This window comes from Odocoileus virginianus, chromosome 5 (genome assembly GCF_023699985.2).
Source record: "Odocoileus virginianus isolate 20LAN1187 ecotype Illinois chromosome 5, Ovbor_1.2, whole genome shotgun sequence".
NCBI lineage: Eukaryota > Metazoa > Chordata > Mammalia > Artiodactyla > Cervidae > Odocoileus > Odocoileus virginianus.
Genome location: NC_069678.1, coordinates 35,684,048 through 35,711,376, shown reverse-complemented (window position 1 = coordinate 35,711,376; position 27,329 = coordinate 35,684,048). Strand labels below are relative to the sequence as shown.

The following is a 27,329-nucleotide window of genomic DNA, read 5'->3' as shown; positions in this document are numbered from 1 at the left end:
CAGGAAATAAAAATGTTTTAAAGAAACTTTAAAAAAGTATAACAAATGAAAAAGTACACATCTGTCATAAAAGTAAAAACCAACGCTCCTACAATAATTGAAATTTACCTTAAAAAACAAAATGTCTATAAATGAACAGATGAAAATGTAATTTTATTATCCTAGTTTACACTATCTTTACATACCCAAATACATGAAACTTCCTTTAAAATCATTCATTTTACTTAAATTATTTTTACACAATATCACTTATGTTGTTTTTCTGTTTACATAAAGGAAATTTTTAAGTGCTATCATATTTTTTACATTCATGTATTCATTACTTCAATGACTTACCATATTCTGAACTAATTAGATTTATGCTAAGATCTTCAGATTTAAGAGCTCTCCTCACATCAAACTTTTTAGCCCAATTTCCAGCTTTCAGCAAAACAGAATCCCTGAAAAAAGTAATGTGTCACTTAAATCGTGATCTTGAATGTTAAATGAAATAATAAACTAATCGTCAAGGGCTAATTGATACTAAGGTATGTCCCAGCTGGTAGTAAACTTAAGTCAGTTTCTGAAAACTACTTTCCCCAAGTTCTCTGGATAGGGAAAATGGAATTTCAATGGAGCTACCATTTCCATAATTTACTTAACTATATGTTCACCCAACAGCTGGTTCTAAGTTGCATACAATCACTTCAGGCCCACCTGTACATACAGTTGTTCTTGACAACCTATGATCTTGCCCTTAAATCACTACCACTTTTAAGTGGCTATACATAAGTTACATGGATTTGTGAGAACTTTGAGCGTTTTTTTAATGATATGAAATAGTTTGTACCTAATAACATCATATCACCAGCAGTCAATTCTGTGATTGAACTTATTTCAGCCTCCTATAGTTAAAGTCATTGGATTTACTTGTCACAGAGAATAAAGATTTATATAATTTTATATTCTCTGTAAGTGTATTACAGCTAGTTGCAGGAGAGTAATTATTAGTGAAAAGCATATCCTTAATCAGTCACTGTAGCCTCTTTAGAATCCTTGCATGGGGTGTTTTAGGAAAGTATCTTACAGTACACTAGCAACAGTTAGGAGATTCCCATTTCAGTTGCTACCATCCTGAACTTACAGGTATATTACACGCTTAGGAGCACAGACTCTGGAGTCAGAATGCTGAGCTTCAAATCTAGTTTTTGCTATAAACTACATATATAACGATTAAACAGTTCAATACCTGGAACTTACTAAGTGCTCAAAAAGTATTAGCTGCAGCTACAACTATTATCCTCAGAATTTGCTTATGACACCCTGGGAGAAAATATATAGGAGTAACAGAAAAAAGGCTGAAGTAAACATTATAGAATGATATGCTAGAGAACAAGATAAAAGGCAAGGTATCTCCTGTATCTATTGTGTCTGGTTGCCTGGATCCTACAGTGGCTCTAGCAGTCAAATTTTAATACAGAAATAGAAAATATATTTTAAAGATTGCACTCAAAGAGTAATAAGGTCATGAATTATAGGAGAAAAGCAACAAAATAAGACAGTTCAGCAACAATGAATTAGAGCTACTCCTAAAGGTCATTTATCACTGGTTTCAAACCAAAGACTTTATACTTTGTTAATCTGAGTACTAAATAATCTAAAAAAGACCTAATATTAATACCTTCTTTAATAGACAATTTCTTTTATCCAATTATAGAATTAGGAAAATGTAATTTAATTGACCCCACCATTATTTTACTACTCTTTTCTTCAGCAGAATTTTTCTTTTATAATACATGCTTAAAAATAAAATAAACAGAAATTTCATACTTACATAATTTTGTGCTTAAAAACCAGTTGATTATCTGCATCACCTATGATCAAGGTGACATAGTGAGAATTTGGTGCTGTTCTTTTAGTTTGTAGCTGTTCAAAGTTTCTTAATGTAACAGTCACTAATATTTCCGCCATGGTATCACTATATCTTGTAATCTTTAAAAAAGGATAGGCATAAAATGTGTTAAAAATAACCTTACTACTTAGCTCCAAATCAGTTATGGGTAGCTTTATTCCTGAAAATCAAAACATATGAAAAATAGAAAATATTTACCTGTTCCACTTCAAGTTCATATTTTGGTAGATACATCACTGTTTCTTTTATCTGAGTTCCAAAAGGGGGATGTCTATTTAAAATCTAAAACAACAAATTATATCATTATGTTCTTAATACAACACTAAAAACTCTTTTAGTAAAATACCTTTTAGAGTTAACAATTTTAATACCCTTATTGCCCAAAATTTTAAATTAAATATATATATGACTATGACCGGGAAAATAATTTTTTTAGTAGAAATAAAGATATGAAGGTCAGGCTTTGGAATATATACAGAATTCAAGTAACATTAGGAATAATTAAATATTAAATACCAGCTCAAGTTCCCTTGCATCTGTTTCTTCTATTTTTTTAAAGGAAGTCAAACCTGCATTTACCATAGCATTTGATAATGTTATACCTGTGGAAAATTAATCAAACATAGTTTTTAAACAATACATTTTAAACTAAATCTACACTTAAATATTTAACTACATTACTAAAAAAAGAAAATCTGAGAGCAGACTAACGATTTTTAAAGTTTTATTTATTTATTTTTTAATCTTCTAATTATGTTTATTGATGATAAATAATTTAAGTGAAACAATTCTGATGAAAAGATTATCATAACTCACAGTGGCCAGGTATAGACCATTTCATAATATGTCTAGCTTGAAAATGATCATTTATGGCAAAAACAATTGCCCTCATGATTTGATGGCAGCAAGCACGTCAAGTGGAAAAGTAAAGGTAATTAGTAAAAGTTTCTAAGATTTTTAAAGTTTTAAAAAGATATTCTCAATTGGATTGATTGGACTGTGACATATTTGACTCTTCATATTTATTTTTTCAAACTTAAATAGAACACTCATATGCTTTACAAAATAAAGAGGAATTCTTTGTTTCACGTAATGTCTCAACCTTTAGTTTTACCTTGTCATCCACAGAGCAAGTACCAAGAAACATCTATGGTTATACTCGTGTTTTTTTTTTTTTAAGGCAACATGATTCAGGGATGGAATATTGTTTTATGAAGCTATGGCTTTCTGAGCATTTGTCTTAGAAATTGAGTTCTCTCTCTGTTGCTGTACTCTTCTGCCTAAAATTTACTCTTCTGCCTAAATTTACTCTTCTGCCTAAATTTACTCCTCTGCCTAAAATTCCAATGTCTTTCCATTGCAATTAGAATAACGTGGCAATTTCAAACTCTCTAACCTATGTGACTTGACCACAGCCTACCTCTCCAATTTAATTTCCTGCCATTCCCCTCTTGCTGACTATATTGCAGCCACATCGGCTTTAATTTTGCTCCTTAAATACATCAAGAGCTCTTCTGCCTTTGTACCTTTTCTGTTTCTTTATGCATTTAAGAAACTGTAATTTTTAATTCTTATACTCACATGAATGAATTTAGCCAAATCCTCAAATAGAAAATATTGTCCGAAGTATAAATTTTCAAAGTAGTACCACCTTGTTTAAGGAATATATATTACTGGGGAGGGTATGATACTCCTTTCCTTACTCAAAGCTGAGACTTTTTGAGAATTTCTCTTACTCATTCTTAAGACACAACTCCTAGTATTCTTAATTCCTTAATTTTAATTTCCATTTTCCCTTATAACCTTTCCTGAGTTTTAATTTTTAGTTGATAAACACTGTTGAAAATCTACTTGTATTCATTATTTTCTCCTGATGCTCAATTTACTTTTTTGTTTGGATTCTCTCACTTTTCTATTACATGAATTTTGCTGGGCAATATTTGTTTCTTTCTGTTCAGCTGTACTGAGGAAGTGTGAAAAACGTCTGTGTTCAACAATTTGGAAGGGATAAGATGCAACTGATGCCCAGACTGACAGTATTCTAGAAAGTCAGAAAGACTGACTTCTTCAAATATAGTGAAATTTTATTAATAATCATTTTTATGGATAATTCATACTTTAATCATTTTGCTACTGGTGAGCATTTAAGATTATGCAATTACAAATAATTTGTACCTTTGTACAAATTTATATTTGTACCTTTGTGGAAATATTTCTATAAATTTAACTGTTAGTGAAACAGCTGTTTTAAAAAGATTGTGCATTTTAATTGATTTGTTAGACTTAAGCTCCAACCAACACTGCATGAGCATGTTCATAACCTTATTTTATCTCCTACAAGACTTGTAGTTTTTGCTCATTTGGTGAGTGAATATTTTTTCATTTTTATAATTTTACTGACTGAATATAACTGATTTACAATAAACTTGACATGTGATTTTGTGTGTTTATGTGTGTATGAGAAACTATCACTACAACCAAGCTAACAACACTATTGCTTCTAGAAGTTTTCTTGTGCCCCTTTGTAATTTGTCCTGCCCTTCCCACACTGTCCCTAAGCAACCACTGATCTGCTTTCTATTACTATTCTATTTTCTAGTCTTTCATTTACATGTAATTAGTTGGGCTTCTTCTACTCTGTATGATTATTGTAAGATTCATCCATGTCGGTATTTGTGTCAACACTTCATGCCTTTTTATTGCTGAGTATAGCTGAAACTCCAGTACTTTGGCCATCTCATGCGAAGAGTTGACTCATTGGAAAAGACCCTGATGCTGGGAGGGATTGGGGGCAGGAGGAGAAGGGGACGACAGAGGATGAGATAGCTAGATGGCATCACCGACTCAATGGACATGAGTTTGACTAAACTCCAGGAGATGGTTGATGGACAGGGAGGCCTGGCATGCTGCGATTCATGGGGTCACAAAGAGTCAGACACAACTGAGCGACTAAACTGAACTGATATATATCCATACCATGGGATATAATACTATTTTCCATTTGCCTGTTCATAGATACTTAGGCTGTTTTACAATGCCTTTGTTACTAGAATTGTGTGTCTGCATGCTTTCATGCTTTTATTTCTCTTGGGTAGTAACCATGACAGGACCAGGTGGCATGGTAGGTTTATGCTGAACTTTTAAAGAAGTAATCAAATGGTTTTCCAAAGTGGTTTTAACATTTTACATTTCCACAGTGAGAGTTCCAGTTGACCATATTCTCTCCAGCACTCTGTCAATTTTTAATTGTGTACTGTGTGTACTGTGTAATTTTAATTGTGCTAAATTAAATTTATTAATTAAATTAACAAATTTAATACATTTTGATAGATATAATTAAATTAACACATTTAATTTTAATTGTGTGGATGTGTATTGGTATCACATTGTCATTTTAATTTGCATTTCTCTTATGACTAATGATGTTGAACATCTTCTCAGGCACTTATTTGCCATACACACATCTTAGATGATGTGTCTGTTTCAATGTTTTTGCCCACTGTTTTATTCAGTGGTTTGTCTTATATATTCTAAGTATAAGTCCTCCATCAGATATATGTTCTGCAGATATTTTCTTACAGTCTGGTGGCTTATTTTATCTTCTTCCTCCTCCTTCTTTAACGTATTTTATGAAAAGCAAAGCTTTGATTAAATCTATTTTTTTTTCTTTCATAGTTTGTGCTTTTGCACTGATTCTAAGACATCTCTGCCAAATCCAAGATCACTTGCTGCCTCTGAAGATAAGAGGAAAAGGGCTATGATCAAGGAATCAAGTATTCTCTAGAAGTTGAAGGCAGGAAAATGGATTTACCAAACATTGATTTTATCCCAGTGAGACCCACATCAGAAATCTACAGAACTTAAAAGAAAATAAATTTCTGGTGCTTTAAGTCACAAAGTTTGTGCTAATTTGTTATAATGGCAATAGAAAACTAATATAGCATAGTTTTTCTAATTTTAGCTTCTGATTTTTTCTTACTAGTATGTAGAAATAAAATTAATTTTTACATATTGACCTTGAATCCTTCAACCATGCTTAACCTCTCCTACCTTCCGTGGAATTTTCTACATAGATGATCATGTGATCATGTATTAATAAAAACATGTATACTTCTTTCTTTTCTAAACTGTATGCTTTTCATTTTTTTTTCTTGGCTGATTGTACTGGTTAGAATCTCTAGTATAATGTTTACTGGAATTAGTAACAGCGGGCATCCTTATTTCATTCCTGATCTTAGAGGTAAAGCATTCAGCCTTTCAATATTAAATATAATGTTAGCTATAGGTTTTTCATAGATGTCCTTCATCAGTTTGAGAAATTTCCTTCTTTTTTAAATTTGTTGAGAGTTTTATTAGAAATGGATTTTGCATCTTGTCAAATTTTTTAACATTACTGAGATGACCATCTGCTATTTTTTTAGTTTGTTAATATGATAAATTACACTGATTGACATTAAGTGGTCAACTCATCTTGTATTGCTGGAATAAACCACATTTGGCCATGATATGTTCCCCCTTTTATTTATCACTGGTTCAATTTGTTAAAATTTTATGAAGAATTAGTGCATTTATATTACTAAGGGCTACTGATCTGTCCTTTTCTTGAATGTCTTTGTTAGGTTTTGATAACAAGGCAATGCTGACCTCATGGAATGAGTTGGGAACTATCACCCCTCCCCCCTTTTAAATTTTCTGAAAAAGTGTTTAGAATTAATACTGCTTCTTATAAATGTTCAGTAGAATTCACCAGTGTAGCCTTCTATGCATGGGGTTTTCTTTGTAAGTTTTAAACTACAAATTTATTTAATAAATATAATACTACGCATGCTGTTTCTTGAGTGGACTCTGTCAGTTTGTGTTTTCAAGGAATTTTCCCATATCATCGAAGTTGAGGAATTTAATGACATAAGGTATTTTATAACATTTTCTTTCTATCATTTTGTTATCTATAAGATCTACAGTTATATCTCACATTTTTGTTATTGGAAATTTGTATCTTTTCTATTTATTTCTTGATCAGTCTGACTAGAGTGTTAATGATTTTAAAATAATCATCTTTTTGTTTCATTGGTATTTTTGTTTTTAATTTATTTATGTTCTTTCAAAATTCTTATTTTCTGCCCACTTTGGGTTTAATTTGCTCTTTTATTCATAACATGAAAACTGAAATCACTGTTTTGAGACCTTTCTACCAAGTGTTTTAGTGCTATAATATTAATAACCATTTTACCTAAGTTCAAATTTTTCTGAAAGTTGTGATTTCCTAAATGTTGTATGTAACCTCCTCCCTAATTCAGAAATCTTGTATTTGTGGAGTGGGTGTGGCATTTGGTTTGCCAGGACTTAAATACTGACAGGAAGGTGAGCCGTTAATCAAGAAAGTTTCTTCTACTTTGACCTTACTTTCATGATCCAATCTCCACCTTCACCCCAGCTCCCAGGACTGGTCAGCTCCTGACTGATTTTCTTCACTGATTTCAAACTTCAAGGAAATACAAAGTAGTACTTCCTCACAAAATAGTTAGAGATCTTTGTTCTAAGGAATAATCAGAGAACCCCTAGCAAACCATTACCTAATGTTTTAATGTCCCCAAGATGCATATAAAGTTATAAAGTTAATAAGACTATCAGTCATGACATAACAACTGTCTTTTTGGGGTCCTAGCTATCTAAGAAGGAGTAGGGTCACAAAGCCAAAGACACCAAACTGGAAAATTCCAAAGTGTTTGAGGCATATCCCAGTCTTTGTAAATAGTACCCTGTTGAGTTTTTGAGTGTGTGTTCTGAGCTAGGTCCCAACAGACAGGAAATAAATTTGTCTACAGATTTTTATAGTATCTCTATGAAAATCAGTACTAACATTGAAATGTTACTGAAAAAAGAGAAAAAGATATAAATAAGTGGCATAATTTTTTGTAATGAATTAAAAATGACCAGGACTGCTAGCTCTGTACCTTGTCCTTGAGATCAAAACCAAATAGTCATAAAAGTAGAAGAAAGAACACAATATAGTTACCTAATTACTAAAACAAAATTTCACTCTTGGTTTGGTTTCAGAACAAATTTTAAAATAAGAGTATTCATTTTTATTAGATTTCCAAATTGATTTCAAATGCATTCTTTAAGCAGAAGAAAATGAAAATCAGATTTTCAAGAGAAGGAAAGTACAGTAACTTACTTAGGCCCATAGGCACACTTTTCCTTAAAGGTCTACCATCATAGAACAATTATCCTAACAGTTTAATACAAAAATAAATTGCAGACATTGATACACTGCCTACCTGTACGCAGTACCTACCAATTTTTTCCAGCTGTTTGGATACATGTGGAGAGTTTTCCCAAAGTTTACATCTAAAACATTTAGCTAAAATCAAACTGTTCAATAATACAGCAAACTTTTCTTGAGTAGCCACAAAATCTGATAACCCTAAAAAAAAAAAGTTTCCAGTATTAAATCTAGTATACTATTTTACTGGGAAAATACTGAAAATCTAATAAGCCTGTAACATACATCTTGTAATTCGTGAGCCATTTCTGAAAATCTTTGAGGTATCTTGTGTCAAAGCAAAGTCTTGTACGGGAATGCATCCTAGCTGAGCCTGAATAAGACTGGGGAAAGAAGAAATTTCATTATTTCTTTTTAGAAATTACTATCTCACAATATTTGACATAGTGACTTAAGGCCGTCTTCTTAAAATTCCTCTCTGCCTTGATTTCTGTGACATTATACAGCTCTGTATCTTTTATCATTATTGTTGCAAGTCATTGCTGACTTCCTCTTCCCAACCTCTGAAAGGTCAGTTCTTATTTCTCTACTCTTCTTTATTCACTCAACCTCTCTTTCTCTCAAAAAAATCTCATTTCTTCTCAAGACTTTCATTATAATCTCTAGACTGATAAATTTCAAATGATCACAGGGCACTTGCACTTAGACTGTTTTTTCTTTCCACCTCAACACATCTAAAATTGTTTCCATATTTTTCTCCAATAAAGCTCTGTCTTTGAACTTTACTATATATAAGTATTATAAAAACAACACAATTTATATAATCAACAAATATTTACTAAGTGCCTTCTGAGTTGTAAAGCATCCTGTTAGGTGCTGAAGATTCTGTTCAACATTTGAAGTTTGGTAGCTTTTTAGTTCCCTTGGTATCTCTAATTTTCTTGAAGAGATCTCTAATCTTTCCCATTCTGTTGTTTTCCTCTATTTCTTTGTATTGATCGCTGAGGAATGCTTTCTTATCTCTCCTGGCTATTCTCTGGAACTCTGCATTCGATACCAAGGGAACATTTCATGCAAAAATGGGCTCAATAAAGGACAGAAATGGTATGGACCTAACAGAAGCAGAAGATATTAAGAAGAGGTGGCAAGAATACATAGAAGAACTATACAAAAAAGATTTTCATGACCCAGATAATCACAATGGTGTGATCATTCACCTAGAGCCAGACATCCTGGAATGTGATGTCAAGTGGGCCTTAGAAAGCATCACTATGAACAAAGCTAGTGGATATGGTGGAATTCCAGTTGAGCTATTTCAAATCCTGAAAGATGATGCTGTGAAAGTGCTGCATTCAATATGCCAGCAAATTTGGAAAACTCAGCAGTGGCCACAGGACTGGAAAAGGTCCGTTTTCATTCCAATCCCTAAGAAAGGCAATCCCAAAGAATGCTCAAACTACTGCACAATTGCACTCATCTCACACGCTAGTAAAGTAATGCTCAAAATTCTCTAAGCCAGGCTTCAGCAGTACATGAACCGTGAACTTCCAGGTGTTCAAGCTGGTTTTAGAAAAGGCAGAGGAACCAAAGATCAAATTGCCAACATCTGCTGGATCTTTGAAAAAGCAAGAGTTCCAGAAAAACATCTATTTCTGCTTTATTGACTACGCCAAAGCCTTCAACTGTGTGGATCACAATAAACTGTGGAAAATTCTGAAGGAGTTGGGAATACCAGACCACCTGACCTGCCTCTTTGAGAAACCTGTATGCAGGTCAGGAAGCAACAGTTAGAACTAGACATAGAACAACAGACTGGTTCCAAATAGGAAAAGGAATACGTCAAGGCTGTATATTGTTACCCTGCTTATTTAACTTCTATGCAGAGTACATCATGAGAAATGCTGGGCTGGAAGAAGCACAAGCTGGAATCAAGATTGCTGGGAGAAATATCAATAACCTCAGATATGCAGATGACACCACCCTTATGGCAGAAAGTGAAGAGGAACTAAAAAGCCTCTTGATGAAAGTGAAAAAGGAGAGTGAAAAAGTAGGCTTAAAGCTTAACATTCAGAAAACTAAAATCATGGCATCTGGTCCCATCACCTCATGGGAAATAGATGGGGAGACAGTGGAAACAGTGGCAGACTATTTTTTGGGGCTCCAAAATCACTGCAGATGGTGACTGCAGCCATGAAATTTTAAAAGACGCTTACTCCTTGGAGGGAAAGTTATGACTAATCTAGGTAGCATATTAAAAAGCAGAGACATTACTTTGCCAACAAAGGACCGTCTGGTCAAGACTATGGTTTTTCCAGTGGTCATGTATGGATGTGAGAGTTGGATTCTAAAGAAAGCTGAGCGCCGAAAAATTGATGCTTTTGAACTGTGGTGTTGGAGAAGACTCTTGAGAGTCCCCTGGACTGCAAGGAGATCCAACCAGTCCATCCTGAAGGAGATTAGTCTTGGATGTTCATTGGAAGGACTGATGCTGAAGCTGAAACTCCAATACTTTGGCCACCTCATGCGAAGAGTTGACTCATTGGAAAAGACCCTGATGCTGGGAGCGGCTGGGGGCAGCTGGGGGCAGGAGGAGAAGGGGATGACAGAGGATGAGATGGCTGGATAGCATCACCGACTCCATGGACATGAGTTTGAGTAAACTCCGGGAGTTGGTGATGGACAGGGAGGCCTGGCGTGCTGCGATTCATGGGGTCGCAAAGAGTCAGACATGACTGAGCAACTGAACTGAAGACTGAAGAAGGAAATGGCAACCCATTCCAGTGCTCTTGCCTGGAGAATCCCAGGGACGGGGGAGCCGGGTGGGCTACCATCTATGGGGTTGCACAGAATCGGACACGACTGAAGCGACTTAGCAGCAGCAGCAGCAAGAGGGGAGAAAAGGGGTTACTATCTATTGTACCTATTGTATCTCAGGTCTTTGCTACCTCTTTTATCTGTTTACTTATCTAACCAGGCCTTGATATGCAAATCTCCCTAAGATTCTAACTAAAATTATTAGACTCGTATTTTCTGGGGGGATCTATTATAAGATCAAAAACTGGTATACGAAGAGAAAGGGCAGAAGTTATATTTCATGGCTTGCTTTTAGTAAACAATATATGAAAATAGGGAGAAGCAACTAACTCACATCTCAGAATGGATGTATATAGCTGAAACTATAGAGTAATTGGGGCTTCCCTGGTGGTTCAGTGGTAAAAAACTTGTCTGCCAATACAGGAGACATGGATTTGATCCCTGGGTCAGGAAGATCCCTGGAGAAGGAAATGGTAACCCACTCCAGTATTCCTGCCTGGGAAATCTCGGACTGAGAAGCCTAGCAGGCTACAGTCCATGGGGCTGCAAAAGAGTCGGACAGGACTAAACAACAACACAACAGACTAATTACCTTTTTTGGCTATAATATATGCTTCCGAAAATTATTTTGTTACATCTATTCAGAAATGGTTATACACCCCAACGTTCACAGCAGCATTATTTACAATCACCAAAGAATAGAAGCAACCTAAGTGTCCATCAACAGATGGATGGAAAAAGATTGTGGTACATAAATATACAATGAACTAGTACTCAGCCACAAAAAAAAGAATGAAATTTTGTAATTTGCAGCAACATGGATGGATTTGGAGTCATTATGCTAAATGACTGGAGGAGGGCATGCCAACCCACTCCAGTATTCTTGCCTGAAGAATCCTCATGGACAGAAGAGCCTGGCAGGCCACAGTCCATGGAGTTGCAAAGAGTTGGACACGACTGAGCGACTAAGTACAGCACAGCATGCTAAGTCAAATAATTCAGACAGAGAAAGACAATTACTATATGATATCACTGTTATGTGTTATCTAAAAAATACAACAAACTAGTGAATAAAGCAAAAAAAAAAAAAGAAACAGATCCAGATAACAAACAAATGATTACCAGTGGGGAGTGAGATGGAGCAGGAAAATATAAGGGTAGGAGGAATATAGGATGATTACAGAATTATACGAAATCATGTGTGTGAAACTTCTGAAAATTGTAAAGCACTGGCAGGAAAGCTATGACAAACCTAGACAGTGTGTTAAAAAAGCAAAGATAATCACTTTTCCGATAAAGATCCATATAGTCTTTCCAGCAGTCAGGTACAGTTGTGAGAGCTGGACCATAGAGAAGGCAGAATGCCAAAGAATTGATGTTTTTGAACTGTGGTGCTAGAGAAGACTCTTGAGAGTATCCCGGACAGCAAGGAGATCAAACCAGTCAATCTTAAAGGAAATCAACCCTTAATACTCACTGGAAGGATTGATGCTGAAGCTGAAGCTCCAATACTTTGGCCACCTGATGTGAAGAGCTGACTCATATGAAAAGACTCTGATGCTGGGAAAGATGGAGGGCAGTAGGAGAAGGGGGTGACAGAGGATGAGATGGTTGGATGGCATCACCAACTCAATGGACATGAATTTAAACAAACTCTGGGAGATAGTGAAGGACAAGGGAAGTCTGGCATGCTACAGTCATGGGGTTGCAGAGTCAGATATGACTGAGCCGCTGAACAACAAAAATTAGAAATTAACAACAAAAGAATGAGTATTTTAAAAAATTACTACTTTAAAAATTTTAAGCAATTTGAAATAATTCTTAAAGAGGAAACCAAACTAAAAACTAAAGAAATTATAAACTATTTAGAAAGAACAGCAATAGATTTAGAAAACCTACAGAACAGCATTGGATTTACCACTCAAAGTGGTATTCACTGGAAAATTTGTCTGAAATATTTTATAGAAAATTTAAAAAAACAAAAATAAATGAAGAAAAATACAGTTGAAAAGATTACAAAATGAAGTAGATGGGAGAAAAAATAAAGACAAAATGAGAAATTAATGAAATAGAAAATTATAGTAAAGATAAAAATTATAAAATTAATAGAATATTAAATATGATCAATAAGTCAAAAATAAATGGCTTGAAGAGATCAAAATTTAAAAATCTCTAGAAAATCTGATTAAGAGAAAGGAGATGATATAAATAATATTAGAAATTAGAAAAGACATATATTTACAGGAAATTTTACCTTATTAGAGAACAAAATACTTCATGTCATAAAAACTGACAAGCTGGGTGAAATGAATAGCTCAGGAACATATAAATTAACAATGATTTATTCAAAAAAAGCTAGAAACCTTCAAAGAACAAAAAATATGAAATAAATTGCAGAGAAATCCAACTTTTAGATTCAGTGACAATGGTGAGCCATAACAGGTTGCTGGCTCTCCTCCTTGAACTCAAAACTATTTTTACAAATAAGTGAGAAAGAGGTTGATGGATTCCGGAATCAAATCCAAAAAAGTGTGAGAAATTCTCTGGTGGTGAAACACTATAAACTTGACAACTAAAACAGTAATGAGACAAAGATATTTGCTCTCTCTGAAACTAGAGAACATATACTAAAAGTTCTATCTACAACATAAGATAGTTTCTTATCTATAAGATAAGAAAAATAGAGTTATAAACTATTAGAAATCAAGAGATAAAACCATCACTATTTATAAATATGGTTGTCTCTCTAGGTAATCCCAGCAAACCAGCTAAAGGACAACTCATATTGTTAAGTGAGTTCAGTGAGAACCCAGTAAAACAATCAAAATTGTTCTTGACTGACTATAAAAAGGAATGTAAAGGACTCACAATATCAAACTCTTTTATAAAATACCAAGAAATAGACCTATCAAGAAATATAAAACCTAGTTCTAATGAGGTGGATGAAACTGGAGCCTATTATACAGAGTGAAGTAAGTCAGAAAGAAAAACACCAATAGAATATATTAATGCATATATACGGAATTTAGAAAGATGGTAACAATGACCCCATATGTGAGACAGCAAAAGAGACACAGATGTAAGGAACAGACTTTTGGACTCTGTGGGAGAAGGTGAGGGTGGGATGATTTGAGAGAGTGATATTGAAACATGTATATTATCATATGTGAAAGAGATTGCCAGTCCAGGCTTGATGCATGAGACAGGGCGCTCAGGGCTGGTGCACTGGGATGACCCTGAGGGATGGGATGGGGAGGGAGGAGGGAGGGGGATTCAGGATGGGGAACACATGTACACCCATGGCTGATTCATGTCAATGTATGGTAAAAATCACTACAATATTGTAAAGTAATGAGCCTCCAATTAAAAAAATTAAAGAAGAAATATAAAACCTAAATGATGAGTTATAAAATATCACAAAGACAGAAAGATCTGAGTAGATGGCTAGAGATATCATACTTTTAAATTTCAGTACTGAGAAAGAAGAATTCTTCCACAAATTAATCTATAAAACCAATTTCAAAAGGCCTTTTCCTAGATCTTGACAAACTGATTCTAAAGTTCATAGGGAGGAAGAATGCAGGAATATTCAAAATGTTTTTTAAAGAACAGTAAGGGACTTGCCTTACCAGATAACAAAACATGCAATAAAATGGTAGTAAGTAAAGCAATTCGGTATTGTCACAGCAACAAAATAAACAGACTAACAGTAAGTGTCCAGAATGAGACCTTTAGGAATTTAGTTTATGTGAAGATGGCATTCCAAATCAATAGGCAAAGAGAGAAAGACAACATATTTATTAAACACTCCTGACTGTCTTTCAGGGATGAAATATAATTAAATTCTTAATTCATATCATACATAAAAATTAACTCCAAACCTATGAGAAGCCTTCAGATAAAAATCAAATGATTTTAAAGTATTAGAAGAGATGATAGGAAAAGTCCTATGATCTTAGGATATGTGGCAGACTGCTTTATCTACATAACATTCATTTTCTATTTCCATCTTAATAGCAGAATCCTAATTTTAATAAAGGCACACTAATAACAAGACATTTCTCTGTCTCCCTGCACTTGGCTGTAGCCATGTACTCGGTGTGAAAGTGTTATCTGAGACTTTCAAGAAACCTATTGAAAAGAGAAAGGATATTCAAGTGTAATAATGGCTGAAGCTCTAGCAGTCATTATGGACAATGAGGTGACCTTGAAATAGAAGTCATGTGTGGGACAGCAAGGCAGAAAGACAGGAATACAGATTTGAAAATTTTTTAATATAATTTTTTACTCATTAGATTGACAAAACTTCAAAGATACAAAACAAGTATTGGGAGGATGTATGGAAATCATTCTTTTTACAATATGGATGGCAACTGTAAATAAGAGAAGCTTTTTGAATGCAATTTGTATTAGATATTAAATGTTCTCATGTATACCCTTTCACCTGGAAATTCTTGAAAAATATGACATAAATACAAGGAAGTTCATTTCAGCCTTATTTGTAATAGCAAAAATTTATAAGCCACCTAACTCTTCATCAATAAAAGAATGGTTAAAAATTACAGTATGTTCATACTATAGAATACATTGCTGTTAAAATACACACTGGTATTAAAATAAATGAGGTTAACATGTGTAGGTACTGATACAGAATCTTCATATCACAAGAGCAATAATTACAGTAAGACCTTTTTATATACAGACATGTCTATTAGCACATATTAAATATATATGTACTAAATAAATAGAAATGAAATTAGAATGGCCCACAGAAAACTACTGATAATAGTTACTTCTGGGGGTCAAAGGAGACCTGATCTTTTGCTTTATAAATTTTAACTTTGAATCTTTAAAAATGAATCCATGCATTACTTATTATATAGGTAATTTATATAAGAATTATATAAGAAGAAACAAATATGAAAAGAAACCACTGATTTGGAAATACATCCTATAAGTTCATTGAAAAATACAAATTAAAGAAAACAGAGCTAATGCTGAAGAGGGTAGACCTCAGAATTATGAAAAATTAAAAAACAGCAATAAAGGGCAGAAAGTTGAAGGATAAAAATCTTAAAATTAAGAGGATTAACACCTGACTATAAAAGAACCAATCTGAAATTCAGCAAAGTAATAAGAATATGAGACATGAAAGTGGTAAATACTAGCCTTCATTACCCACCAAAAGACTGTACATTTTAGATTAAGAAAATACCCCCCAGCCAGTCACTCTTCCTAGTCATATCAAGTAGTGACATAAAGTGGAAAATTACAAAAGGAAGTTAATTTATGATACATATATGTGCATCTGTGCCAAGCTGCTTCAGTTGTGTCAACTCTTTGCAACCCTATGGACTGTAGCCCTCCAGGCTCCTTCGTCCATGGGACTCTCCAGCCAAGAATACTGGAGTGGGCTGCCATGCCCTTTTTCAGGGGATCTTCTTGACCCTCAGGGATCGAACCCGATCTCTTACATCTCCTGTATTGGCAGGTGGGTTCTTTACCACTTGCGCCATCTGGGAAGCCCTATGATACATATAGAAGTAATTATAAAGTCATGAATTTTAAGAATCTGACAGTCCTAATCAAAAGAATGCATGATCCAATCTAAGGCAAGGTAAGTGAAAGCATTAAAATTGCAAATATAGTGTTCCCAACAAGATGCTTGTGCAAAAATACCTTGATTTAATTTGACTCATTAGTTAATGCAACAGGGTATATTGTGAAATCCATTGTGAGACTCAAGAGACCTAGATTCTAATTCTACAGCTGCCCTCAGTATAGCACCACAACCTCAAGTAAGTCACAACTTACCTAGGCATCACTTACTTCATTTGTAAAATGAGAGGATTGGGGTACATGATCTCTAAGTTCTGCATGATCTCTAGGGACATTTAAATTTCTAGAGAAATATGGCTAAGAAACAGAATACTAATTTCTGCCCTCCAAGCTGTAGATCTGCATGAGTAGTATACAACAGCGAGAAGTTTGTTTCTGAGATGTCAAGGTATTTGGGAGATAAAGTTTAATAAGACTTTAGGAAGTATCCTAGAGAAAGAGTGACCTCCTTTAGCTAAGGAGACAAAAGGAAATTCTTTGGCCAACTGGTTTTATTGAGCCCCATGGAAAAAAATCATTTTTACTTAAAGTCATATGATCTCAATCAAGTTGTTTAACACTAAGATATAACTACTCAGAAAACCAAGCACTTGACATAGCAGAAAAAGTATCATTGCCTCTGTGATTGCAAACTGAGTAAAGTCATTACAAGCTATAATATCATTTTAGTTCACTCTTCCAATTACTTTCCTCTATACAGACTTCCCATTCCTGGCAGAACAGTCACCCCATTATCACATATGCATGCCTTTACTCAGGTTATTTCTTTTAATATATCTTTCTGAGAACATCACTATTGTTCTACAGATATTTACATGTGTTTTCATACTGCCCATTATTTTTATACACACGGTTCTCATTCAAGCCAACTTGAAAGTTCTTGTGGATGAGAAGCACATCTTCTTTCTAGTGTCTACCATGCCTCAACAGATCACACTCTCAATGTTTGTTGATTTAAAAATTCACAAATTATCTTTTAAATTAAAGACAGACTTTGGAGAAATTAATTTTACATCTGCATTCCAACTCCTCATTCTTATGTAAATGTTCTTTCTTTGTATTAAGGAAAACAAATTTAAAATGTTTTAAATTTATAAAAAAAACCTTCATAAATATGAATCATGGACAAGTAATCAGTATTTTAAGACATTTAACAATTAATTTTCTTAAAGACAACCTTTTTAACAAGTGGTGCTGGGAAAACTGGTCAACCACTTGTAAAAGAATGAAACTAGAACACCTTCTAACACCATACACAAAAAGAAACTCAAAATGGATTAAAGATCTAAATGTAAGACCAGAAACTATAAAACTCCTAGAGGAGAACACAGGCAAAACACTCTCCGACATGAATCACAGCAAGATCCTCTATGACCCACCTCCCAGAATATTGGAAATAAAAGCAAAAATAAACAAATGGAACCTAATGAAACTTAAAAGCTTTTGCACAACAAAGGAAACTATAAGCAAGGTGAAAAGACAGCCTTCAGAATGGGAGAAAATAATAGCAAACAAAGCAACAGACAAAAGATTAATCTCAAAAATATACAAGCAACTCCTGCAGCTCAATTCCAAAAAAATAAATGACCCAATCAAAAAATGGGCCAAAGATCTAAACAGACATTTCTCCAAAGAAGACATACAGATGGCTAACAAACACATGAAAAGATGCTGAACATCACTCATTATCAGAGAAATGCAAATCAAAACCACAATGAGGTACCATTACACGCCAGTCAGGATGGCTGCTATCCAAAAGTCTACAAGCAAAAAATGCTGGAGAGGGTGTGGAGAAAAGGGAACCCTCTTACACTGTTGGTGGGAATGCAAACTAGTACAGCCACTATGGAGAACAGTGTGGAGATTCCTTAAAAAACTGGAAATAGAACTGCCATATGACCCAGCAATCCCACTCCTGGGCATACACACCGAGGAAACCAGATCTGAAAGAGACATGTGCACCCAAATGTTCATCGAAGCACTGTTGATAATAGCCAGGACATGGAAGCAACCTAGATGCCCAGCAGCAGACGAATGGATAAGGAAGCTATGGTACATATACACCATGGAATATTACTCAGCCATTAAAAAGAATTCATTTGAATCAGTTCTAATGAGATGGATGAAACTGAAGCCCATTATACAGAGTGAAGTAAGCCAGAAAGATAAAGACCAATACAGCATACTAACGCATATATATGGAATTTAAAAAGATGGTAACGATAACCCTATATGCAAAACAGAAAAAGAGACACAGATGTACATACAGAACAGACTTTGGGACTCTGTGGGAGAAGGCGAGGGTGGGATGTTTCAAGAGAACAGCATTGAAACATGTATATTATCAAGGGTGAAACAGATTACCAGCCGAGGTTGGATGCATGAGACAAGTGCTCGGGGCTGGTGCACTAGGAAGACCCAGAGGGATGGGATGGGGAGGAAGGCGGGAGGGGGGATAGGGATGGGGAACACATGTAAATCCATGGCTGATTCATGTCAGTGTATGGCAAAAACCACTACAATATTGTAAAGTAATTAGCCTCCAACTAATAAAAATAAATGGAAAAAAAAAATGAAAAAAAAAAACAATTAATTTTCTTTACCAATTTACTTTCATTTCTCTTGTTTTAATCCTTCCTTCCATTGGAAATCTGGAAATAAACAAGGCAAACTTTTATTATTATTACTTATTTTAGCTGAATGAAACCTTTTTAAAAATTATTTTAAACATTTAATTTCTGTACCTGATAGTTACCCGATTTGGATCTTTGTTCAAAGTATTCAATGCTTTCTTTTCATTTATTCTTAATTGTACATCTAGAAATTCCTTGCAGCTGGCTATCATTGTGACCTATAAAATTTCAGCATTTGTTCATTTGGTTATGTCTATTCTTTACTTCTTTTTCTCTCATTTATTTTTCTGTACTTATTTATTTTTAATGCTGCTTTGGGACATCACATTTAGCACATTTTGCCTTATACATTTTGCTTCTTTAAGGATTCATTCATTCACTGACAAATATTTACAAACACCTGTTATATATGCCAGACTCTGCTACACATTGGGACTATAGCACTAAGACTGTAAAGATTAACAAGATGAAATTTAAAATATTCAGCCTAGCATGTATCTTATGATAAGCACTCAATAAATGAAGATTTCACTACTACCACTATTACTACTGTTATATTATTGTTCAGGCTTCTATAGTTTGCAAATTGTTATACTTACTGAGGATAATTTTTTAATAAAAAAGAATGCTGTTGGTATAAAGAAATTTGTATTCTAGAACCTACCTAATTCTCCCAGATGATTTTGAGCAAAGCACTCTGCTTTGAGTTCTCACATCTGTAAAATGAAACTAGCACCTTTTCTAATTCTAATTCTCTTTTACACTTACAGAACTCAAAATCAGATGGGTTAAGGGTAACTCGATTTCTTCTCAGTTAAGAATAATATTCAACACAACACTGTAAATCAACTATACTTCAATAAAAAGTAAATTAGAAGAGTATTCACATGAAAATACAAGCCTTCTACTCATCAATTTTTGTACAATTTTTAGTATCAAATAATAATGTTATTGCAATAATCAACTTAGATATTTTAATAAAAATAGTTTAAATTTGAGAATAAATATAAAAGTCATGTTTCATGTTCATATCCCCAGTTAAGGAAGAAGCAATATAGTTAGTTACAGGTGCCAAAAATATGACTATGCTTCTATTCACTGCTGTAGCTACAAAGGTACCCCACTGGCAATATTTTAGTTTAGCTTGTTTTTACTTCCCATTTTCTCCAAAATTAGTTCTTTTTTCTGGCCTATCACCAACACTATTCTCTTTCTACTGTTATTGTTATCCTGATGCAAAGGATTTAGGGAAGAGCTGCAAGTAATACGCATGTGTCTTTCATTTATGGCAGACTTTCCTAATATATCATGCCACACCATCTTGGAATCATTCTCAACATGTTATACTTGGTAGCCACTACCAAGGTAATCAGAATTATCACGTAAGTTGAAAGATAGTTGCTATCCTTTCTTCGGGTATGTATATAAATTTTCTTAGCCCCAGTACAAAGACGCTATTGGAAATATAGTCTAAGGAGTAATATTCCATATTTTACAACTAAAGGCAAATGAGGAAAAATATAAGCACTATTAGAAATGCTTTCTTTTCTGCTCATTTATTCTTAAATTGCAGGAGATCTACAAATCAGTTGTTTCCCCCAATATTATTTTATACTATATCACTGTATACTTATTTTCTTGTGAAAATTAATTTACCAGATCTGACAAAGTTTCTTTTCCACTGATTGTACAAAATTTCTTCACTGTCTCAAATGTAATATAATACCAAGCCATCAATCTTCCTGCCTCTGTGGAGAGAGATGGAAAAATAAACATTCCAAATCAGCTGATACAACTTCCATTTTCATCAGTTTAACACACATTTCTTTAGCATCTCTACTGTGCCTTTAATAGCATCAGGTAGAAAAGACACCGAAAAATCTAGAAAACAGTTTCTGGAAGCTACAGTTTAGCTGGGGAGATAGCCACATGTGAAATAGCTAGACTAGAGGACAAAATTCAGTTAACAATAATGTTTACATATACCAACTTATGTACTGAGGGGATTAAGCCTAAGAGAATGGTCAGTGTGGGATTACCTTCTAGAGAAAATGGGCTTTGAGTAGCATTTTAAAGTAAGTTATAGGCCTTAGCAGGAAGAAATATAGCCATTATGACCTCAGGAAAGAACAAGACTTGTTTATCAAAAGAGTAAAGTTAAAAAGACTATCTTTAGAATACTCTAAATAGAGATATAGCTTAATAAACATACAACTACAAATTCAGGTCAAATTAACCTGCTTGAAATACTTGAGCTACCACTTACTAGTTATTAGGTAATCATGTGCAGGTTACTAGTTTCTTAAAGTAATAAGGGAATGATAGAAGCATGCATCTCATATGTTTGTCATGAAGAAAAATAAATGCAATAATATACACATAGTACTTAACACAGTGCTTAACATTAAATAAATGTTGCCTACTTTTATTATCAAAACATGATGAGTGACAGAATATGGAGACTCTGAAAGATCCCTGAAATGCTATTAAAGGAGTTTAGATTTTGGTTCTGATTTGTAAAATAACAGAGGACCACTTAAAATTCTTGAGCATTATTTTAATGAAATTGGAATTTGAAACTAAATTGTTTTGGAAATAAAACATTAGGTTAGCTGAGGGTAGGAGGATGGGCAGAGTGAGGATAAGTAATTGATGAAATGGAATTCATTTAAAAGGTTACTGGCTTCAATTATAAGTTGTCAAAAACAGCACAAAGAATTTCAGTGAACACACAGAAAACAGCTGAGAAGAGGAAAATGGTAAACTGCTTCTCAAGGAAAAGTCTAATATTTACCTATGTGCTACAGGTTTTGCTGAAGAATAAAGAATGTGACATTCCATCACTTAGAGTCATCAGGAACAAGGTACAGTGGACAGAACTGAACTTCAGGAGTAGCTACTTTCTCAGTTAGGAGTCTAGTGAACATGTTCACCCAAAATGTGAGTAATGCAGTGGTTCATAAAAGTGATATTCTAAGAGCTGTGTGTGAGACAGTGAGAATATGACTACCAAGGGAACTAGTATATATTATATTTGAGAGTGAAAGTGAAAGCCGCTCGGTCTTGTCCAACTTTTCATGACCCCATGGACTATACAGTCCATGGGATTCTCCAGGCCAGAATACTGGAGTAAGTAGCATTCCCTTACCAGGGGATCTTCCCAACCCAGGGATCTAACCCAGGTCTCCTGCATTGCAGGAGGATTGTTTACCACCTGAGCCATGCTCCTCTTATCCTGCGCTGCGTTGCGCTAAGTTGTCAGTTGTGTCTGACTCTGTGTGACCCTACGAACTGCAACCCACCAGGCTCCTCTGTCCATGGGATTCTCCAGGCAAAGAGTACTGGAGTGGGCTGCCATGCCCTCCTCCAAGGGATCTTCCTGACCTAGGATTGAACCCCTGTCTCTTATGTTTCCTGCATTGGCAGGTGGGTTCTTCACCACTAGTCACCTGGGAAGCACCTTCTTATCCTAGATATTTATAAATTACTATAGGGTATCTCCCTGCTGGAGAAAATGAAAGTTTTTGAGAAAAGGCTTATATTTGCTGGCTGATTAGTAAGAATGAAAGTTACCTAGCTAAGGTATATAAATAACCTAGAAATGAAACTATGAAGAAAATCAGTCAAGGGAGACAGAATGGAAAGAATTTTAAAAGATTTGCACATGAAGAGAGAAAATAAAGAGACAACTCGCTATCAATATAGCTTTTGAATGATAAGTATTTTCATAGTAGCAAACATAGGGTATTTCAAAGTAGAAGTCATAGAGTTCGAGTGGGGAAAGGAACTAGAGGTGATGAGAATGCACCTCTTGTATCTCCTCCTGCAAGAAGGGCTCTGATGGATGGTCCCCGCTGCTGTGTTATGAATCTATCATATGTACACACCAAGATCACACTTTTCATGAGGTTTTCCAAATGACTGAGCATGGCAGGAATATTAAGGTAGACCTTAATGGGACTCCTTGGATGGGCAACTTTGAATTGAAGATTCCCCATCAACTTTGCCGAATGGTCTTAGGACTGCAATGCAGGACAAAATTCTCCTTCCTTTTATCTTTCCTTCCTTTCATTCTTCCTTCCTTCTCTCTCCTTCATAGAGGTTAAGATTTGCATCCCAGTTTAATGACTTTCTGTGCCTCTTGCAGTTACTGTCCATTTTCTTAAGGTTGTTAATCCTTAAATTTGCACAAAATAAGACATGGTCTTTTGAGCCCTTCTTCCATATACATTAGCAGGCAGAAGAGCTAAAAACCCAGACAAGAACACAAGCATACAGATAAAAATACCTAGATACTTGAGTATTATGATTACAAATTAAAAAGGCAAAAGCAAGAAGCAGAATTACTGGAACATACAGACTAAAATTTAATACAAAAAAATACACAAAGAGATAAAAGAAAATAATAGTAAAATAAAGGATCATGAAGTCATAAAAAAGAATTAAATAGAAATAATATGTAAAGAGCATCCACCCACATTAATAGTAGGCTTAGTAATTATGATGGCAAAACCACTTCAGCATTCTTGCCTTGAGAACTCCATGAACAGTATGAAAAGGCAAAAAGATATGACATTGAAAGATGAACTCCCCAGTTTGGTAGGTGCCAGGAAGCCTGGCATGCTGCAGTCCATGGAGGCACAAAGAGTTGGACACAACTGAGGAACTGAACAACAACAACAAAGTAATTATGAACCAACCCCTCCGCTGAAGGCAACCAAATCAGAAAAATGAAATACATGAAATATCTTTTACCAATCATCAAAGAATTAACATGATATTTATCTGGGAGGGCACTTAAAACCAAAAGAATAAGCACACACAAAATATTTATAAAAACTGACCACATACAGGTCCATAAAACAAGTCTCAACAAATCTCAAAAGACTGAAATCATACAGAGAACATTATCTGATACAAAGCAACTGTATCACATATCAAGAACAGTAACAATGAAACTAGAAAAGAAAAATAATTAGAAAACCATCAGATGTACAGAAGTTACAAACCAGATTTCCAAATAATCCATAGGTCAAAGAAGAAACAGTGGAAATTAGAAAACACAACAAACTGATTGATAACAAAACTATTACAAACCAGTTAATAAAAATTCTTATCCTTAAATAAATACATAGTATTCCTATATTTTAATGTAAACCTTTGTTTCCTATAAATATATAGTATATGCATTCCTAAAAATTCTCGTATAAAACTGCATACTAAAAATAACAACGCTTACGGGAAAAAAAGTATTGAGGCAAACAATAAATTCATACAACATTGTAACAAAAGAACTAACCTAAATAATCCTAATAAAAATACTAGCACAGTTAAAAATACATGTTAAATTCCTCATAAAGAAATATGTACATTCATGTATATAAAACACTTTGTGTGTGTTTAAAGTAAATGAATGGTTTAAGGTGTAACAAGAGTTGAGGATGCTGAGTTAATAAACACAAAGGACAAAATATCCAATGATTGCGAATTGCATAATATGTGTTTTCAAAGCAGAATATATGACCAACCTCAGCACAGAGGAGTAGGTAAAAGGGCATCATGCACAATAATTCTTCTGACAATTCAGCTGCATTCAGCTAGAAAGTATATTTTATGTTAAGCTGCTGTGAAGCTAAATTTTATGTGTCAATTTAACTGGGCCATAGGCTGCCCAGATACTTGGTCAAATATTATGCTGGGTGTGTTTGTAAGGATGTTTCTGGATAAATTTAACTTTGAATTAATACACTGAACACTGATAGAACATTAGTGTTCTTTGCAATATTAATGGATATTCCATTTAGAACATTTCCCTGGGCAAATAAAAATGTAAAAATCCTAGGCTAATTATTTTGGCTCTTTCTTACTGCCTTTCTTCTTAGCACATTTAATATGCCATTGAATCCCATGAATCTCCAGAAGATAGTTTAGAGTAAAACTGCATTCTCTATTTCAGTTTGGAATCTCTTCCCTACACCCTCAGAATACACATTGAGATAAACTGTGAGTATGACACAAAGATCTGAATAGATTTTCACTATATTATTTATTGAAATATCACTCCCAGGGCAGTAGTTCTCAATTTTATGTGCAAAAAATGCATCCAGGGTTCAAGCTTAAAATCTAAATTAACAGGTGTTACTCCTAGAAGTTGAGGATTTTAAGTCTGGAGTAGGGCTCATTAGTTTCATTTTTAACATAACAGCATTCTCAGATGATTTTGAGAGTAAGTAGCTAACCCAATCACACTTAGAAAACATTACTCTGCTATGTGATAAGGAATATTTTCAGCTCCAAGACTGGATTGTCCTTTTGGACACATCCTGCCTAGACATGCAATGAGTAAGAAGTGAAAGAGAAACCAAAGACATCAAACATTTTAAAATTTTAGGCTTAACAAACTGGTTAGGCTATTGAGAAGGAGGGGCAAGTAGAGATATTTTCCAAGCCTTGGACAAAAGAGAGCAATAACTCATGTTTTCAGAATTTTTTTTTCCTATAAATGTTCACTATCCCATTTGATCATCATAACAACCTAATAAGGTAAATATATATATTATATATTCTTGTAATATATATTCTTATTTTGCAGATATATATTAGTACTAAGGCTCAGTGAGTTTAAGGTTCCAGCTAGCATAGTGGCAGAAATGGAACTGAAATCCAGGTATTTGAAGCAAAGATTTTATGTTCATATCATTGTACAGTATTCCAGGTCAAATTAATGGTTATATGCTTCAGAGTGTCAAATTTCATGTCATATATGTAAGAAAAGATTTCCAATAGAAAATTAATGGTCAAATGTTACAGTAAAGGTGAAAGACCAAGATCAAAACCACAATTACATAATGACTATAGCTTAAGTTGTGAAGGTAAATTATGTTTTCAAAGAAATTATCATAAACTGAGAATAAAGGTCCAACATCCGCATGTTTAAGAAGCCCATTGTAAGGCAAAAAAGTCGGCAAACAGAAATTCATTAAAGAAGCAGAAAAAAAGAGAATCAAAAGCAAGTTAAAAAGAATAAAATTAATCAAGTAGTATTCACTGATGATGAAGAAAGACAGCAAATAGTATATCAATTATTAGGTATGTTTAAAGGCAGAAGAAATGGTATCAGTGGATTCAAGAAGTTCCGCAGGGAAAGAATGACAGTGGGAATAAGATTCTTGAGAACTAGAATAGATGATGAAGTTATATTAGTGTCCCCTCCTATTGTATAGCACCGGAGGTACTCTACTCGGTACTCTGTGGTGACCTAAAAGGGAAAGAAATCCAAAAAAGAGGGAATATATTAATATGTATATGTATAGCTGATTCACTTTGCTATATAGTAGAAACTGAAATACAACATTGTAAAGCAACTATATGCCAATAAAAATTTTTTTAAAATAAAGTGACAGGGTTAAAAATAAAAAAGGAAGAAGTTATATTAGTGATTCTCATGCCTCCTCAGTGAGACATCCTAGAATACAAAGAAGGTAATTGTCACAAACAAATTAGATTTACCAGAATGAGGACCATGGGAGAAGAAAAAAAATGTTATAAATCTAGGGCTGAAAGTTAGGGAGGTAAATTGTTTTTAAAAACCTTATACAAATAAAGACATGACACAAAATCATACACTGCTATGGTATGGTTGCAAGTACAGAAAAATGCATTTAAAAATAGAAGGAGACATGAAATGCTAGTCATATATTGATTTTTTCAAACTTTTCTATGCTTCCCAATTTTTATTAGGCAAAGTCTCTCTTTTTAAAAAGATTAATTTGTTATAATGAAGTCAATATTTTTCCCCAAGAAACTTCTAATCATGTGTGCTAAACACTACAAAACATTCTTTATTGCTTCTATTATACCCTATATAGAATCAAACTCTTTCTACCGCCTTCTGATGTCTATGTTAGAAGCTTTCTCTATCTCCTTTATACTTTAATAAAACTTTATTACACACACACACAAAAGAGAGAGGCAGAGACAGAGAGAGAAAGAGAAGGCACCTAAGTAACCATCTTTATAAGCCTTGTTTGAATAAGAATTGGCAAAAGGTTAGCTACAAGAGTTACAATGGGACTGAAGCAACCCAAAGATTTGAACTTTTCAATTCTCTGCTAAAAGTCACCAAAGTTAGTGGACACAAACTTCA

The 27,329-nt window shown here is 34.2% G+C and overlaps 1 protein-coding gene across 1 annotated transcript in view; it reads right to left on the bottom strand.

Annotated features, from left to right (window-relative positions):
- Window positions 1-27,329, bottom strand: part of HFM1 (helicase for meiosis 1) — a 136,121-nt gene that overhangs the window by 36,290 nt on the left and 72,502 nt on the right. Inside the window, exons 24-32 of the mRNA XM_070467177.1 lie at window positions 20,840-20,931; window positions 19,295-19,401; window positions 19,154-19,201; window positions 8,403-8,500; window positions 8,190-8,318; window positions 2,408-2,493; window positions 2,090-2,173; window positions 1,814-1,971; window positions 337-440 (exon numbers count right to left, since the gene is read on the bottom strand). Of these exons, the coding sequence (XP_070323278.1) occupies window positions 337-440; window positions 1,814-1,971; window positions 2,090-2,173; window positions 2,408-2,493; window positions 8,190-8,318; window positions 8,403-8,500; window positions 19,154-19,201; window positions 19,295-19,401; window positions 20,840-20,931 (906 nt within the window). The remainder of the gene's footprint in view (window positions 1-336; window positions 441-1,813; window positions 1,972-2,089; window positions 2,174-2,407; window positions 2,494-8,189; window positions 8,319-8,402; window positions 8,501-19,153; window positions 19,202-19,294; window positions 19,402-20,839; window positions 20,932-27,329) is intronic.